The sequence below is a fragment of the Physella acuta genome, unplaced genomic scaffold (genome assembly GCF_028476545.2).
Source record: "Physella acuta isolate Inbredline_101_S28 unplaced genomic scaffold, ASM2847654v3 ptg000256l, whole genome shotgun sequence".
In the NCBI taxonomy this organism is placed as follows: Eukaryota; Metazoa; Mollusca; class Gastropoda; family Physidae; genus Physella; species Physella acuta.
The window spans coordinates 1,316,938-1,336,352 of NW_026731775.1; the positions used below are offsets into that span (position 1 = coordinate 1,316,938).

The 19,415-nt window shown below is 37.5% G+C and overlaps 2 protein-coding genes across 2 annotated transcripts in view; both read left to right on the plus strand.

Moving 5' to 3' along the window:
* The first annotated feature begins 4,801 nt into the window (after positions 1-4,801).
* On the plus strand, positions 4,802-5,292 carry LOC131938744 (uncharacterized). Its single transcript, XM_059296884.1, has 2 exons — positions 4,802-5,018; positions 5,120-5,292. Exons 1-2 carry the CDS (start codon positions 4,802-4,804, stop codon positions 5,290-5,292), a joined length of 390 nt encoding a protein of 129 aa, XP_059152867.1.
* Positions 5,293-11,832: 6,540 nt separating this feature from the next.
* Positions 11,833-19,415, plus strand: part of LOC131938756 (transmembrane 9 superfamily member 3) — a 31,187-nt gene continuing 23,604 nt past the window's right edge. The window contains exons 1-2 of the mRNA XM_059296904.1: positions 11,833-12,037; positions 18,869-19,064. Coding sequence (XP_059152887.1) covers positions 11,960-12,037; positions 18,869-19,064 — 274 coding nt within the window. The 5' untranslated portion in view covers positions 11,833-11,959. The remainder of the gene's footprint in view (positions 12,038-18,868; positions 19,065-19,415) is intronic.

A 19,415-nucleotide genomic window follows, 5' to 3' on the forward strand; every position in this document is an offset into this window, starting at 1 on the left:
GAGGTCGTAGACCGACCCTCGGGCGAATTAATTAAGCATTCAAATTCTCAATGTCTTCGAAAGCCTAAGCAAAGCTGGGCAGCATGCCTAGTATAGTAGAAAATGGGATCCGGACAAAAGGCCGACATGGACAAAAGGCCGACACGGACAAAAGGCCGACATAGACAAAAGGCCGACAAGACAAAAGGCCGACAAGACAAAAGGCCGACTGCCAAAAGGCAGAAATCCAAAAGGCCGACAAGACAAAAGGCCGACAAGACAAAAGGCCGACATCCAAAAGGCCGATAAGACAAAAGGCTGACAAGACTAAAGGCCGACAAGTTTTATAAATTATAACAAACTACAATTACAGCCATGTTTAATATCTAAAATATGTAATTATATACGACTTTTTAAGTTTCTAATAAATAGGATAAAATAAAACATACGATGTAACCAATTATTTGTTGCTGATATATTGGTCCATATATAGGGAAATCACAGGGGTAAGTTTACACAAAAAACAAAAATAACGCACCAATTTCGGCACACGTATCACAATCACAACAGAATTAATGAATCCAACGAATATAATATACATTTTTTTCACGCAATTCGCAATGGACAAAACTAAATATAATTCAAATTTTGTCTGTATTTAACATGTAGTCTAGCCAAGGCACGCGATTGTTCTACTTCATTCGGTTTCTTTGATTTCTTTGCGAAATATGGTGGTAACGCCACTTGTCTGTTTATTCTTTGTACACTCCCGTCATCTCCAGTTCACCTTATAAGGATAGCAACTAGCATTGTCTCTTGGCGTTCCACCTTGTTGCATGTGGGCGATGATGCCGGCGTCTTTTGACTTGGTTTTTTGATGATTATCTTACCTCGATTACATAGAAGGAGCTATGAAAGACAGCAGTGACAGCATTTCGCAATATCTAGGTGTTGATCCTTCGTATTTAAGACACACCCGTAATCTCTAGTCGCTTGACCCGATGGTTCACCTTATAAGGATAGCAACTAGCACCGTCTCTTCTCTTGAACGTTTCACCTTTTTGTCATGCCTTATTTCGATTATTCTCAATATAGGAGCTATGCAGTAACAAAACTTTAGCGATATTAGTATTTTTTATGCTTGTCGGCCTTATGGTTTGTCGGCCTTATGGTTTGTCGGCCTTATGGTCTGTCGGCCTTATGCCTTGATCTAGATTAGACCTATTCTAGATAGATCTAGATTTAGATAGATAAATCACAAAGATTTATATCAAGTATTTAAGGACTAAAAATGTATTATGATTTTAAAATGGATTGTATTTTTATCTAATTAATCTTCGGTTTGTATCTAATTAATCTTTGGTTTGACCTAGATTCTAGATCTAGAATGATCTATAAATAACTTTCTTGGCCACCTGATATTTAGATCTATAAATAAATAGATAACTTTCTTGGACAGATTGTAGTGCTAGAGAAATTTATTGTAAAACTAAATAAGAAAAGACAATTGAAAATTTATATAAGTTTTGGAACGTAATAAAAACAGCAAAGGGACGTATTGCTAAAGTCATAGCCGACAGAAAATTAGCTTTAGAACGCGTTAAACTTTTGAATGGGCCACAAACTCTATAATGGAAGCCGCCATTTTATTGTACTAAAAAGTAAACAAATCATGTGACGTCACTATTCAGTCAAAGTAAAGCCATTGTTTGAAAATTTTAAAATTAATGTGGTTAATCTACCTATGAATAAATCAATAAATTAATTAACGGCTTTAAATAAATGTGTGATTAACTGTCTGAAAAGAGAAATTGTTCTCTACCTACATACTATTTTACAGCCCTAAACATAGTGCAGATTCTCTCCAGTAGCAAATCAGACAAACAAATAAATATTGAAACATGGAAACAAAGTTGAGTTTTAGTGGTATAGAGATAGACAGATGGACAGACCGACAGACCGACAGACCGACCGACCGACAGACAGACAAGATTACAATACTTCTTCTATATACTGAATTCTATCCGTTATTTCGCATGTTAGAGCATTATTTTAATAAATTGAAATAGACATTGATTAAAATACTTGGCTGACAGCTCTCAGTCGACATTTTAGAAAAAAAAATCAGTGTTCGAAAATTAAAACCTGCAATTTTGAGAGGGGTTGTTGACTGATATGTGTCACCATTCACCATTTAGTGGTTGTGTGTGGGGGGATGTACTGGTTTTTGTGTGAAGATGTGTGCCGGAGGGGACGGCGCGGAGGTAAAAATCACCAAAAAAAAGGGCGACATCATTTATGGATGACCCCTTATGAACCCGAGTCTAAATGCTAACATTAATTATTAAAATATACCCAACGTCTTTAGCGATTAATACTTAAAGCAATTTTTTCCAACACACGCACAGAAAGCGTTCAATACTTAATATGAGTTTTTGGTTGGTAATGGGAAAAACATTGAAATAAATAGCCCCCCCCCCCCCCCAGTGGGGCTTATATTTAAACGTGGACTTCTTAAAGTATCTTAAGGATACTCATTTCTGGCCTGACCGGGTTTTGAAAAAAAAATCAATTAAAACTAATCACAACAACATGTCATGTGTGTGAGTGTTGGTCTGTTTTGAAAATCTGTTTTATTTTATGTTTAACTTAATACTTCTAATCCTCAAGTCGGTCAAAAGAATATAAATAATGAAAGCTTTGTATAATTAATGGTGTCTCGTGTTTTGTTTATTTTTATGTTGTTTTTTTTTGTATTTATATTATTAATTTTAACTACATTTCATTTTTTACTTTCTCGTATATACGAAGTATCTGCCATCCGGTGTTAGAGCTTTGTCGTGGCTTGGCAGCTTGTGTATCCTGACCACCCCCAGAGCTATACCAGCGGGAGTGTAAACTCCTGGTAGGTTCAACCAAGCTGGGAAGGTCTGCGCGGGTAGGGATCAGACCAAAGCTAACACCCTGGTCCTCTAGGTTGGGGGTTGAAACATAAGGCTAGCAACCTTATCTCGTAAAAAATATACCGCTACAGAAACTGCAAGTACACAAATCCAACACCGACTTGGTCGAGGAGGTTCCTCTCTAGAAGAGCCCATGATGCCTACTAGTGAAAGCCTAACGGAAGCTAGTTTGCTGACAAATCTCCTAACGCCCAAGACCAAAACCAGATTAGGGACCTGGAACATCAGAACCCTATATGAAAGCAGCAGATCAGCCCAGGTCGCCAAGGATATGAGGAGGTATAAATAAAAGGTCCTGGGACTAAGTGAGACACGATGGAACGGCAGTGGCCAAACTAGGTTGGTCTCGGGAGAGACTGCCATCTACTCAGGTCACGAGGACGAAGATCATGAACACACGCAAGGTGTAGCCATAATGATGTCTCCAGAAGCAACAAATGCTTTGATTGCATGGGAGCCAGTCTAACCACGACTCATAGCAGCTCGTTTCAATGCCAAGGGAAGGAAAACAACTTTAATCCAGTGCTATGCACCCACAAATGCTGCAACAGATGAAGAGAAAGAGGACTTCTATAGCGCCCTGCAGGCTCAAATCGACAAATCACCAAAAAGAGATATAAAGATAGTAATAGGGACATGAATGCCAAAGTTGGAACAGAAAATAGAGAACGGGAGCTCACAATGGGGAAAAATGGAATAGGCATAATAAATGAAAACGGGGAACTCTTTGATGATTTCTGCGCATTTAATGATCTAATTATAGTGGGGGGGGACAATTTTCTCTCATAAAGATATACATAAGACCACCTGGACGTCACCCGATGGCAAAACAAAAAACCAAATTGATCACATCACAGTTTCCAGAAATTGGAGAAGAAGTTTAATGGATGTTAGGGCGAAACGAGGTGTAGATGCAGCCTCAGACCACCAACTCGTGGTTGCAATACTAAAATTAAAACTAAAATCCTACAGGAATCGAGCTGATAAACCGCACTTTAAATTCAATACAACATTTCTTAGGTGTCCAAAAATAAAGGAAGACTTTAACTGCGCAGTAAAAAAATAGGTATGAAGCACTCTCCAGCCTGGCAGAGGATACAGTAGAGGAAACAGTAGAGCAAAAATGGCAAGGAATACAGGAACTATGGAAGTCAACATGCACTGACATATTGGGGAGAAGAAAAAATGAACAAAAAGAATGGATCACAACAGAGACATGGGCCAAAATTGAAGATAGAAAAGAGATAAAGCAGAAGATTCACAAATGTAAGGATGAAAAAGAGAAAATAAACCTCAGAACACATTATTGTGAAGTAAATCGCATGGTCAGGAAAAGTGCAAAAGAAGACAAAAGACATTTCATACAGGAGATGATAGAGGAGGCAGAAACTGCGGCACGACTAGGAAAAATGAAGAGGCTCTATGAAGTAACCAGGACACTACCAGGTAAGAACATTAATCCCAACAAACCAGTAAAGGATAAAGTAGGAAATATCTTAACAAGTGACACAGAACAGAGAGACAGATGGGTACAGCACTTTGATGAGATTTTAAACCATCCTCTCTCATCAAACATCCCGGATATACCACCTGCAAATCACCTACTAGATGTGTGTACAGATCCACCCACAAAGTTAGAAACAATAAGAGCAATAAAAAACATGAAAAATAGCAGCTGGCCCGGACGGCATCCCACCAGAGGCACTCAAAGCAGACCCAGCCATATCAGCAGACATACTACATCCTCTACTTAAGCAGATTTGGGAAGAAGAGATAATCCCATCTGACTGGAAACTGGGATACCTGATAAAACTGCCAAGAAGGGAGACCTGACACAATGCAACAACTGGAGAGGGATAATGCTTCTTTCAGTTCCAAGTAAGGTGCTGACAAGAATCATCCTAGAGAGACTTAGAGATGCCTTGGACAAAAAGCTGAGACAAGAACAGGCTGGTTTTCGTCAGGACAGGTCATGTACTGACCACATTGCCACGCTGCGCATCATTATCGAACAGTCCCTTGAGTGGCAATCCCCCTTATACATGACCTTTGTCGACTTCGAAAAGGCGTTTGACAGTGTGAATAGAGATGCTATCTGGAAGTTAATGAGCCACTATGGAATACCCAAAAAATGTATATCTATCACACAGAAACTATATGAAGACTCCACCAGTCAGGTAATACACAAGGGAAAGCTAACAAAACCATTCACGGTAACGACGGGAGTAAGACAGGGATGTATGCTATCGCCAATGATATTCTTGATGGTGATCGACTGGATCATGCTGAGGGCCACAAAAAACGACACAGGAATCCAGTGGAGTTTCACAAAAAGGTTGGAGGATCTTGATTTTGCCGATGACATCTGCCTACTATCTCATAAGCATCAACACACGCAAGTCAAACTAAATCGGCTGTCTGAAGAAGCCTCCAAAATCGGACTAAAAATCAATAAAAACAAAACAGAGGTCATCAGAATCAATAACAGCCAGGACCTGCCGATACAGCTAAATGGAGAAGATTTACGAGAAACAAACACATTCACATATCTGGGAAGCGTGATCAATAAGGACGGGGGAGCAGACGAGGACATAAAATGCCGTATCAACAAGGCTAGATGCGCCTTCAACTCACTGCGCCCGATGTGGAGGTCCACAGCCCTGTCACTCTGGAGCAAAATTGGGATTTTCAACACAAATGTTAAGGCAGTGCTACTCTATGGCTCGGAGACCTGGAGGGTTACGAAGACAAATACTGATAGGCTACAGGCGTTCGTAAACAAATGCCTACGTCATATACTCAAAATAAGATGGCCAGACAAAATATCAAACAAAGACCTGTGGCAAATTTTAAAGCAACGGCCAATAGAGAAAGATATTAAGGCCCGAAAATGGGGATGGATCGGACACACGTTAAGAAAAGATAACCGGAAGTGGTACTTTTTCTACTTTGAATTTTTCAAAAGCCTATAACTTGAGTACTATTTTCAGATAGATAAATGAAATTTCACATGTAAGTAAAAGATCTAATTTTCTACCTTCTGTTAAATTTTGAGTAATTTCCGTTGACCGGAAGTAGTAATTTACGCTACTTCCGATTTCTCAAAAAACTAATGTAAATTTTTAAAGTACTAATAATATTGCGCACTATTATGCACTTTTTTATATGGCGTTCACTTGGTGTGCAATTCTTTTGTCTACGAGATTTTATTCTATTTTTAAAACTTTAAGTATTTAAAATGGATTAAAAATCATGTCTATAGCCCGAGTTCCCATCCCCTGTTATTATTAAAACTAATAGTTTCGCTGTCTGTGTATCTATGTATCTATCTATCTATCTGTGTATGTATCTGACAAGAACGCTCTAGAGAAAACACAAGCAAATTAAAAACATGCATAGTATTTCGAAAAACGAAGTATGACGTCGACACATTTAGCATAGAGTAGAAAATAATCTCACGCCGGAGAGTGCACACAGTAATATGACGTCATTGATTCTCGAATAAACATTGAATAAAAAGGAAATTTTGTCTAATCTAAGTGGTTTGCGTGAAGAGTTTCTTTCATACAGTTCTTCGGGTAGGGGCGAAGCCCCACCCCCGCGTAAGAACGTCTGAGCCCCCCCTCCCCAACTCAAAAGAAATTTCTTCATCGATACTCTATAATAAAATTACAACCTAATTAATGTGTCTAATCTAAAAAGTGGTTTTCTTGCAATTTCTTTAATGCAATTCTTCGGGTAGTGGCTAAGCGCGACACCAGTGTTTCTTTCAGACTTTTTCCTCCCCGGAGGGTGGAACTTTTTCTAATCTAAAAAGTGATTAGCGTGCAGTTGTTTTTTTCAAGCATCTCTTCCGGTAGGGGCGAAGCCCCGCCCAGATTCTTCCTTTAGTTTGAATGATCTACAAATGCGACCAGTGTTTCTTTCAGACTTTTTCCTTCCCGGCGAGGGGTGGGGGTACTTGAAATTTTCGGGGGCGGGGGTAGAATTTTCGGGGAGGGGGCGGACACTGGAAAAAGTATATAATTATATTTCGTTGAATGGGACGGTAGACATGTTTTGGAGTGTATGTGTGGGGGGGGGGGGGGGAGGGGGGTTGGTTTTAGTTTAGAGAAAAAAGAAAGCACTATGAACCTAGCGCCCGTTATATCCTTCCTCAACGGGCCATTTTTCTCGTAATACTAATAGCTTCGCTGTCTGTGTATCTATCTATCTATCTATCTATCTATGTAACTGACAAGAACGCTCTAGAGAAAACACAAGCAAATTAAAAACATGCTAAGCGCGACACCAGTGTTTCTTTCAGACTTTTTCCTCCCCGGAAAGGGGTGGGGGTACTTGAAATTTTCGGGGGCGGGGGTAGAATTTTCTGGGTGCGGGCAGACACTGGAAAAAGTATATAATTATATTTCGTTGAATGGGACGGTAGACATGTTTTGGAGTGTGTGTGTGTGTGGGGGGGGGGGGGGGGTTATAAATTAAAGTACCGAGAAAAGAGACAGCACTATCAACCTAGCGCCCGTTGTATCCTTCCTCAACGGGCCATTTTTCTTGTTAATACTAATAGTTTCGCTGTCTGTATCTATCTATCTATGTATCTGACAAGAACGCTCTAGAGAAAACACAAGCAATTTAAAAACATGCACAGTCAGACGGAAACGAAATATGTCGTACATTTAGCATATAGAAGAAAATAGTATCAAGCCTGAGAGTGCACACAGTAATATGACGTCATTGATTCTCGAGTAAACATTGAATAAAAAGGAAATTTTGTCTAATCTAAGTGGTTTGCGTGAAGAGTTTCTTTCATACAGTTCTTCGGGTAGGGGCGAAGCCCCACCCCCGCGTAAGAACGCCTAGCCCCCCCTCCCCAACTCAAAAGAAATTTCTTCATCGATACTCTATAATAAAATTACCGCCTAATTAATGTGTCTAATCTAAAAAGTGGTTTTCTTGCAATTTCTTTAATGCAATTCTTCGGGTAGTGGCTAAGCGCGACACCAGTGTTTCTTTCAGACTTTTTCCTCCGCGGAGGGTGGAACTTTTTCTAATCTAAAAAGTGATTAGCGTGCAGTTGTTTTTTTCAAGCATCTCTTCCGGTAGGGGCGAAGCCCCGCCCAGATTCTTCCTTTAGTTTGTATGATCTACAAATGCGACCAGTGTTTCTTTCAGACTTTTTCCTTCCCGTAGAGGGGTGGGGGTACTTGAAATTTTCGTTAGCGGGGGTAGAATTTTCTTGGAGGGGGCGGACACTGGAAAAAGTATATAATTATATTTCGTTGAATAGGACGGTAGACATGTTTTGGAATGTGTGTGTGTGTGGGGGGGGGGGGGGAAGGGTGGGCAAGCCCCTCCTCCCCAGTAGAGTTGCCTGAAAGAAACTCTAAATGCGACTTTTGTCATGAATGAGATTAGGTGCATGGTTTAGGGATCTGCCTATGACTATATTTTGTATAAATTAAAGTACCGAGAAAATAGACAGCACTATCAACCTAGCGCCCGTTGCATCCTTCCTCAACGGGTCATTTTTCTCGTCTATAATAATAGTTTTGATGTCTGTGTATCTATCTATCTGTGTATGTATCTGTCTGACAAGAACGCTCTAGAGAAAACACAAGCAAATTAAAAACATGCATAGTAATTCGAAAAACGAAGTATGACGTCGTCACATTTAGCATAGAGTAGAAAATAATCTCAAGCCGAAGAGTGCACACAGTAATATGACGTCATTGATTCTCGAATAAACATTGAATAAAAATGCAATTTTGTCTAATCTAAATGGTTTGCGTGAAAGAGTTTCTTGCATACAATTCTTCGGGTAGGGGCGAAGCCCCTCCCCCCGCGTAAGAACGTCTGAGCCCCCCCTCCCCAACTCAAAAGACATTTCTTCATCGATACTCTATAATAAAATTACCGCCTAATTAATGTGTCTAATCTAAAAAGTGGTTTTCTTGAAATTTCTGTAATGCAATTCTTCGCGTAGTGGCTAAGCGCGACACCAGTGTTTCTTTCAGACTTTTTCCTCCCTGGAGAGGGGTGGGGTACTTGAAATTTTCGGGGGCGGGGGTAGAATTTTCGGGGAGGGGGCGGACACAGGAAAAAGTATATAATTATATTTCGTTGAATGGGACGGTAGACATGTTTTTTGGGGGGGTGGGGGGTGGGGGTGGGGGGTGGGGGGTGGGGGGTGGGGGGTGGGGGGGAATGGTGTGTGTGTGTGGGGGGGGGGGGGTGGGGTGTGGTGGTTTTAGTTTAGAGAAAAGAGACAGAACTATCAACCTAGCGCCGGTTGTATCCTTCCTCAACGGGCCATTTTTCTCGTTTTATATAAGAATATTCGAGAAAGTTTAGGGGAGATCACTCCCGGTTTATTATACTATGCCATTCTTTAGTAATTATTTTTCTTAAAATAATAATTAAGATAAGTAATTGCTGTTTAATTTGATTAGTACAAACCCATTAAAATGAGCTTATGAGCAGCCCTATTTGACTATTTAAACAAGTTAATAAAAAGTCTAGTGACAATTTAAGCGCAATTTCCTTATGTTATCCATAACAATTTTTAATTTTTTGTGACCGAACGAAAGGATATTTTTTTGCGCTAAAAACCTACACGATGCTCAGTTTAAACATTCTCAATTAATTTTTTGTGACCGAACGAATGGATATTTTTGAAAACTTTCTTCGGCAATATTGGTCTAAATTATGGCAGGAATCGATTGGTAAATGTTTCAAGTCGCTAAGTGGTCTGGTTGCCGAGATATGGGCCAAACACTGCATTTTTTCGAGGTTTTTTGGCTTTTCCGGGAAATCCAGGAAGGAATTCCGGAATTTTTTTGGTCCACAATCATCCTCGGAACTTGCTTAACATATTTGCCTTGGAACTAGTCCTCGATATTGCTTCGTTGAGGAGGAGATACGTCTTAAAGGCTGCAGACACACATCCATACATTCATTCATTCATCCATCCATCCAGAAATGACGAGTTAATAATCGCAATTGTCCGTATGGAAATTGAGCTAAAAAGGGAAATAATATATGGTAGTGGTTTGAACGCTTGCCTATCTTTCCCACTACAGCTCATGTGTATATTTTTTTACGCAACATCATGTCTTAGCTGCTATATAACATCACTACTGTATTAAGTCTTAGATCTGTTTGTTATTTACAAAACCACTATCAAGGTGCCAGTGGCGAAACTAATATATATATATATATATATATATATATATATATATATATATATATATATATATATATATATATATATATATATATATATATATATATATATATATGGATATAGATAGATATAGATATATATAACAAATTATTAATCGTGTATTTATTTTAGACGTTTGCCTTGTTTTCTAGAACAATGGTTATTAAACGTAAACAATGTCGGCACTTTATTTCTTGGATCTTAGTTGTTGGGGCGCTAGTTTGTCCACACCATCACCGATACGAGCCAGCTTAGTTGTTGAGGCGCTATTTATTCGCTTCTTGTAATTCTAAGAGCGGGAGGGGAGGTTTGAGAAAGGAACTTAAAAGGGCCAACAAAGCGCCGATGTACTTTTATTCATCAGTACCGAATGTGGGATGGCCTCAAAAAGTCGTCTTAATATCTAGCGGCCTCTCGCGCAATGGACGTTTTTACAAAAGAATTTTGCCGACAACAGCGTGTGTTTGATTGCAGGAAAAATAATATACAAGAGCGTAGGATGGTGTTTAATAAAATAAAGATAATCCAACCGCAGCTTTAGTATTCTTTTTTTCAAAACAACCATCAGGTCGAAAATGCAAGAAAATTAAATTTTTAAACTATAAAAAAAAATGATTATGAGCGGCTGTGGGCCTCCTAAACGGCGTGCCCCCCCCCCCCCCCCGCCCCCGCATTGCGGGGTCTGGCGGCACTGTAGTTCCGCCCCTGAACACAATACATTTTACTGAAATAGTTAATTGATAGTAGGTTTTGAGAGATCTACTAAATTTATGTGGGCGTCCACATCGGTGGGGAGTAACAGTGAGAGGGGTGTCAAAATAGACGAGTGTGGACGGGGGCGATCCAAATTTAGTGTGGATGTCATAAATGAATGATCCCGTAAGCATAGGAATGGGGTTTATTTAGGCTATGCAAAATCTTGATCAACCAGAACCGTTTAACACGAATTTACCCCATGAACCCTACATTCAGAGGCGCCGCGAGGCGAGGTGACACCGTGTAAAGGGGGTGACACCCAGATAACAATTAGCAAAATATATAGAAGAAACATGCTTTTTGGCAGTTCAATGAATGATTAATCAGAATTAAAAGGTATGTGACATAACATCTAATTTACTATAAAAATATAGAAATATATAGTTGGATTAAAATAATATGTGCTCACATTCACTCAATTTAGCAAAATGATAGTTGGTGACGTGACACCAATTACAACTATTTATAGGCCTATATAGACATATATATATATATATATATATATATATATATATATATATATATATATATATATATATATATCCTATAGTCTTTGCTTTGGTTTAGGGGGGGGGGGCAGAGTTTCTTCCAGGCATCTCTTCGTCCGTCCCCGAAAATTTCAAGTGCCCCCCCCCCCCCCGGAGGAAAAAAGTCTGGATGAAACGGGGGGGGGGGGGGGGTTGACACCATATGGGTGACACCCGACCTAACGACGCCACTGCCAACATTATATAACTACACTTAATAACTAGCATATCGGTATAGGGCTTAGGCTAATATAAAGCCTAGGCCCGCCTAGGCTAAAATTTAAAATTATGAAGTCTAGTCTAGACCCTTCATAGTAATCATAGATGCATTTGTTTAGCAGGTACGAGTTTATTCCCTTATATTATTACCGCATTTAACGCCATCTATAGGATTTTATACGTGGCCAATGGATGCGGCCATAACGGTGTAGACTACCGGAAAATACAAGACAAATCCAATCTGAAAAATCTGATCTATTTTACAATCATCTATTTGTAGAAACTCAATAGAAATGAAGCATAGATATTTTTTCTTATTTATATTTATGATACTGATTTCTATGATATGCTGCGATGAACATGATCACACTGTAAGTTAAATACAAAGTAGTGTAGACATCTAGACTTCTAGATCTAGATTAGTTCTAGAAGTTCTAGACTCTAGATTTCTTGATCTCTAGTCTAAATCTAGATTCTAGATCTTCTAGTTTAGAGAAATTAATAAACAAATTCAACCTTTTTATTTAGTAAGTGTAATCCTAGTAACTAGATCTAGATTATCTAATATAGATTCTAGATTCAGAATCTAAAATCTAGATCCAGATCCACTAAAATCTAAAATAATTCTGCTTGATTGATTGATTAGATTTATTTTCTAGTAGATTCTAGATCTATCTAGATTAGATCTAGATCTATTTAGTCGTCTAGGCTAGATCTTTATTCTAGATCTAGCTAGCTAGTTCTAGACTAGATTTAGAAAATCTAACTAGAGATCTAGATTCAAGATGAGATCACTAGATTCTAGATCTAGAAAAATCTAGATCTAGAGTCTATTCTAGATTCTAGATTTAATCTAATTTTTTAAAATCTAGATCTAGATCTAGATTTTAAAAAATTGATTTTAGATCTTTTCTAGACTCTTAGTTAAGTTAGTCTAGATCTAGATCTAGTAAAATATGAAGGAAGTGGCTATTCAGACCCGGGCCGCTATTCAGACCTGGCAATAAGCTCGTCTAGGCTAGATCTTTATTCTAGATCTAGCTAGCTAGTTCTAGACTAGATTTAGAAAATCTAACTAGAGATCTAGATTCAAGATGAGATCACTAGATCTAGAAAAATCTAGATCTAGATCTAGAGTCTATTCTAGATTCTAGATTTAATCTAGATCTAGATTTTAAAAAATTGATTTTAGATCTTTTCTAGACTCTTAGTTAAGTTAGTCTAGATCTAGTAAAATATGAAGGAAGTGGCTATTCAGACCCGGGCCGCTATTCAGACCTGGCAATAAGCTCGTATACAGTTTACACACTCGAACAACCTGTATTAAAATTACCAAGTGACTACTTGGAAAAAGATTTTTCGCCCTAACGTCTCCACCTAGTCAGCAAAAGATAGTTCTGAGCATTCGCAGTGACCTATGGCTAGGTTTAGGGGTAGGGTTGGGGATAGGGCTAGAGTTCTGCGGTTGTAAACACACGCATGCGCAGAACCATCGAAAACATCATCGCGAAGGCAATTCGTGGTTTCTCTCCATTGTGCATGCGTATCTTTTTCGGCTAGCATCAGCCTTAAAATTATACCATTAGATGATTAGGCCTATACTAGCATACCTTTATGACTTTATGTTTATAAATTTGATTTTTCTTGTGGATTTGCTAGTATTTTGTAGTGTTTATTGTAATTTGTGATGCGGATTTGCTTGTTGCTATTGCTAAATATTCTATATTTAGCTCTATGGCCTATACAAAATCATTAAATATATATTAAATTATTGTAAAACATCGTGGCAGATTGGAGAACGTCATTCTTCCCATAACTCGATCAGTTATGCAGGGTTCGGAAATCATCAAGATCTAAAAATTTCAGTGAATGTGAGAAGTAAAGTGTAGTTAACTACTAAAACTAGAACTCTGATGGGTACCTAACTCATGTTAGGGAAAGTGAAGGCGGCTGGGCATAGTGCTGACCACACTATCTCTTCATATGCCGAGGTCACAGAAACAAGTGAACTCTACTTCACTTGCCCCATAGACCGTCAGGTTTGAAAGGGAAACTTTTTCGATAGTTGTGTTGTTTGCATAATTGTCTTTTTAAAAAATTATTTTAGATTTTATATCTGTCCTTGATTTAGGTTTTTAAACATGCCAGTTTTAAACATCGTTGATCACCCGCTCACGTTTTCTTGTCAGCGCTGGAAAAATACCAACACTGTTTAGCTAGGGTCACTGAGGTCACATTGGTTTAGATGTGAATAGTGTAGGCTTATTTGTTGTTGTCGTCTGTCTCCCTCTAGTAATAGTACTAGATGGTTATTTTTTTGTGCTTTGTTTGCTTCCTGCTTTCATCAGTTTCCGACTTTTTTCAGTGGTTGATGTTTACCCATCCCCACCATTCATTATTACAACAAAAAACACCCACTGTATAATGAGATCTCCCTCTTTAAAAAAAAATGAAGATTAATCATAGGAGAATTAGAAGTATCTCTTATTCGTCGGTTTAAAAAAGAAATACGTGCTTTTAACTTCTGCAACCTGCTCAAAAATGCCAGTGACAGGGGCTTCCATAAATGCATTTAGGCTCCGAGGTCCCACTTATAAACTTCATCTGCCCATTAAGCTACTCAGGAAACTTGTGGTTATGATGTGGACAGAAGCGGCGCTAGTGTGGTGACAACAGGGAACCCCACCCCCTCAAGCTTGCACTTAAAGCTGCTCCACACTTCATAGATGACAATTGATGTTCATATATCGGCAGACTCAGGCGTTTTGCAGATGGCCATATTCCTAATTATAATAACATTTATGATTAAATCACTTATTAAAGAAATAAAAACGTGAAAATTGCAAACAAACAATAACAATAAACTGAAAATAATATTTGAATAAACATTAGATCTAGTAGTAGCAGCTCTACAAAAATCGTGAGTTTCTTAATGTATAAAAGTTGCATCTCATAATAATAATTCTAGTACTGTTTATGTTTATTGTCAGTCAATTAAATTGTTTAAAAGGCAGAATTTAAAAAAAAAAATTGCATGCTTTGTATTTAAAAACAAGACAATTGTATTCACTAGCAAATAGCAATACATTTCCATTCTTAGTTAACCCTATCCCTACAAGGCGGGTCAAATTGACCCGACAGTGCTACATTTTAGTTAATTACCGGTCAACCACTGGACCAATTGTTTTGAGCTTCTAGATATGCTACCTACACATACAATGCTTGATTTCAATATGAAAATGAATGTTTAATTTTGCACGTGTGCATGAGGGTGAGCAGGTTTAGGTTCACTATTCCTCTCCCTACTAACATGGGTCAAATTGACCCGTATACATTTATATAGAGGAAAATTCTACCAGTGTAGGGGAAAGTGGTATAAATCTATAACAACTTCCCTTGGGGCTAAACCTTTTGGGCTCATAAGTTTGTATCCCTTCCTGCCTTACTGAAGACACCAATTAGAAACATTTTTTTCAGCGCCGAAGCACAACAATCCTTTGTTCAACATTGTTGATAGCATGTTTTTTAGACTCAACCTTCTTGTTACAAATGAAATTGTAGTGGATTGCTAGGTTTGGGCCTACACATTGAGAAGTTGTAAGTAAATACAAAGACGTACCAACTGATGACTGCATGGGCTCATTGGCTACAGTATCAATTTGAAAGTGATGAATCAGACCTGAACTTATTTTTGCTGCTGAATTTGGAAATTAGGGCCATACTGTCAATAAAGTATTTAGGAAGTTGTGTAATAGGCTTTGATATAATAAAGATACAGCAGAAAGCCAATATTGATTTGTATCTATGCAGTCTTTTGCGATAAAAGCCATCTGATGAGGTCAGTTTTATGGTCCGTGGGTGTTAGACCATGTCACGTCAGACAGTCCAACCATAGTTGGGTAAAATAGGACCAACTCCTTGACCAGCTTTGAAGTACATGGAACCATATTTTGATAAATCAATGGATATTGATATAGAGATAACTAATGTATCAATCTCTGATAACTTTGTACTTTACATTGAACTAAGTTTTTGGCTACTAATCTGTGTCAAGCATGCATATTGATGCCAAATATCAAAATGGAAAGACTGCATGGAATCATCCATGTATGGCTCTAGCAATATGCCCCAATGGGCAAACTAAGTGGTAGCTGATGACCATATTTTTCAATTTGCAACTAATGTCCCCAATAAGTTAAAATACAAAGTGACAGCTTTTACAGATAGCAGCAGATTTACATTTGTATATTGTCAAAAGAGTTGGTTCTGCCCCTATTTGAGCTTTGAACACAGAAAACTATGTCCTAGCTACTGCAATTCACATTAGATCAAATAGTAGACAAAAAGAAGCCTTCTGAAACCACCCACTGAGTGTTGGGCCCAATAGCATCATCCAAACCATATTTTTCAATTTGCAAGTTATTATGCGAGATACGATAACATGTTAGATGGTAAAATTTGAAAATAACTATTTGTCAAATGTATAGATTCTATCTCTAGTCTATATAGCTTTACTGGGCAAACTGATAATAATTGTGATTTAAGTTTTCTTGTATATGAAAAATAAATTGATAGTAAAGGTATAAGTTTTTATATTTAGTAACGTCTAGTTTTATTTATGCCTAAAAAGTATAATAATAAAATACCTAAAACTAAAATTTAGTGTAGAAATGTATAAACTATAATTTTAGTGTCCATTTATCATTAAAATAATAGTTATGCTATAAAAAATATACATATGCAATAATAGATCCTTATATAAAAAGTATACGGGTCAAAATGACCCGCCTTGTAGTCGAATACAGTGAAATAGGGTTGTAGGGATAGGGTTAACCCCCCCCCCTTTTTTTCCTTCCTTTTTACTTTCTCGTATATACGAAGTATAGAGAAAGTCTTGTAATCGTGCAAAAAAAAAAAATCGATATTTTTACAAATCTCGACGTTTTACACCTCACTGATACGGAAAAACATAATTTTGCAATCTTGTCCGTCTGTCTGTGTGTCCGTGTGTAAACACGATAACTTGAGTACTGTTACAGCTAGGTTGATGAAATTTCATATATAAGTATTTTATCAAAATCGTAGATCTGTATCAACTTTTGAGCGATTTCCGATAACCGGAAGTGGTACTTTTTCTCCTTTGAATTTTTCAAAAGCCTATAACTTGAGTTCTATTTCAGATAGATAAATGAAATTTGATATGTAAGTAGAAGATCTAATTCTCTGCCTTCTGTCGAATTTTGAGTAATTTCCGTTTATCGGAAGTACTTATTTACGCTACTTCCGATTTCTCAAAAACGCATGTAAATTTATAAAGTACTAATAATATTGCGCACTATTATGCACATCTTTATTTAGCGTTCACTTGGTGTGCATTTCTTTTTTCTACGAGATTATATTCTATTTTTAAAAATTTGAGTATTTAAAATGGATTAAAAATCATGTCTAGAAGTCTATATCCCAAGTTGCCATCCCCCGTAGTGTTATATTACAGGGGTCGGCAACCTTTTGAAGCGGAAGAGCCAAAAGTTACAATTTTCAAAATTTCCCTGGTTTTAAAGAGCCACTAACAATATTTTTATTTCAAATATTTTAATTTTTTATTAAGATTATTAGTATTTGTTCAAGGAGCTGGAGAGCCGCATCTTGATATCAAAAGAGCCGCATGCGGCTCGCGAGCCGCAGGTTGCCGACCCCTGTTATATTAGAATATTCGAGAAAGTTTAGGGGAGATCATTCCCGGTTTATTAATATATTAAAAAGGTGAAAAAGCCATGCACACGCCCAAAGGTCGTGTCGCCATGTCGGGTGTAAATGCGTCTAAAATTATTTCAATATAAAATCTTAGACAGGTTATTCAATTATGAAAAGAATGATGTATAACATGTTAATAATATAAATCCCCACGTTCGCACATCTCTCTCTCTCTCTCTCTCTCTCTCTGTCTGTCCGCAAAATATTTTCGCCGGACATCACGTCAGAATCGGCAGCGATATATGAAGAACTTTTTACGGACTTTTGTTGAAAATAATATGTTAGATGTTTTAAATGTATAACCACAATTTTATTAAAAGAAGAAAAATAAAAATTAAAGGCGTATTCGAATGTAGAGAAACAGTATTATTTATGCAACCGGAAAAGCATTAATAGATGTGAAAAAGAACGCATAAAACTGACGTCACTATTGCTTATACATTAACTAATGACGTCATCTGCCGTGTTTAGAATAAAAAGAAATGAACTATTTCATTCAAATTTGATTTAGATCTACGTACACTATGAAATGTATACAATACAATTTTTCCGGCCTAAACTCATAAAATTTATTTTATTTATTTGGATTCTAGATCTAGATATTCTAGATTCATCTATTCAAATAATACATTTCTATACTAAAGTATTTCAGGCCTTAATTACTTTATTGAAATCTTTGTTTATCTATGCAATTTGCTAATCTCTATAATATATAAAGCAAAGTTGTCGGGTGCCCGAGAGGGCACTTCCCGGCGCCGCAGGCGCTTCAAATTTGGCAGGATCTTGCCTTGGGGCGACAGAACACGGGGGCCGGTTGGCCGAAAAGTCTACGATGATGGGGTCAAAACTGACCTCGACTGACCGGCGCCTTATATGAGCTATAAATCGAAAAAAAATGTCCACAGAGGAACCTCTTCATAACTCCTGAGGTCGTAGACTGACCCTCGGGCGAATTAATTAAGCATTCAAATTCTCAATGTTTTCGAAAGCCTAAGCAAAGCTGGGCAGCATGCCTAGTGTTAATATAAAGACAAAAAGCATGCAAAAAATAGTGTTAATTATGCAGTGGGTAAGGAAAAGGAGGTTTGTCCGATTTTCTCAGCAGCAGTATTGGTTTAGTTCATTGAATGTAATAGCCCACCCCGTAACCATATTATATGGTGCTCTTTAAAATGAAAACAGGCACCATAGTGCTAAAGTGGGATCCTATGGTACTTCTAGTCACCGAACTTCCACTGTATGCAACAGGTGAAGTTTGACCATTTATTGAATCAAGTAGTACCCATGTTTGCAAAAATTGCATCATAAATCATTGCACAGTTTCGTCAAGTTACTGAATCTAGTCTAGTAGAATGTGCTTTTGGTTAACAAATAAAAAGTACATTTGTAACATTACATTTTGAAAACAGTTTGTTTAGCATAGTGTTTTTTATTTGTTCCATCCTTAGTACAAAGATGGTGAAGAAGTAGTTCTGTGGATGAACACTGTTGGACCATACCATAACAGACAAGAAACATACAGCTATTTTTCACTACCCTTTTGCAGAGGGGAGAAAAAGAGTATAAGTCATTATCATGAAACATTGGGCGAGAATCTCCTTGGAGTTGAATTGGAGTTTAGTGGCATTGACATTGATTTCAAAGGTGAAGTTTAAATACATTTGTATTATGTAAGTTTATAAACACATTGTGCACAAAATTATGTTCAGTCTGAAAAAAAGTTTAAAACCGTTTCTTGACATAAACTGTTTTATATTTTGTGTAGCAGAACTATTTAATACTATTTATTCTATGTGGCATGTATGTTGATTTTAAGTTTAAAGAAATTTTTTTCCGCGGATATGTTTTGGGACTGGAATAACTTAACATTTTATTCTTTCTCATAACTCAAATTAAAAAGGTAAACATGTATAAGAAATGTGTGTGAGATTCTTTTTGATGGCATGATTTGATTTATATCTGTAGATAAACATCACTAGACTAAATATTGTTTAA

Bases quoted from the DNA above. Each gene is read 5' to 3' on its own strand.
- LOC131938744 (XM_059296884.1), top strand. From the start codon at position 4,802: ATGCTTCTTTCAGTTCCAAGTAAGGTGCTGACAAGAATCATCCTAGAG. The intron at 5,019-5,119 runs GTGTGAATAGAG...TCCACCAGTCAG, and splicing joins CTTCGAAAAGGCGTTTGACA to GTAATACACAAGGGAAAGCT.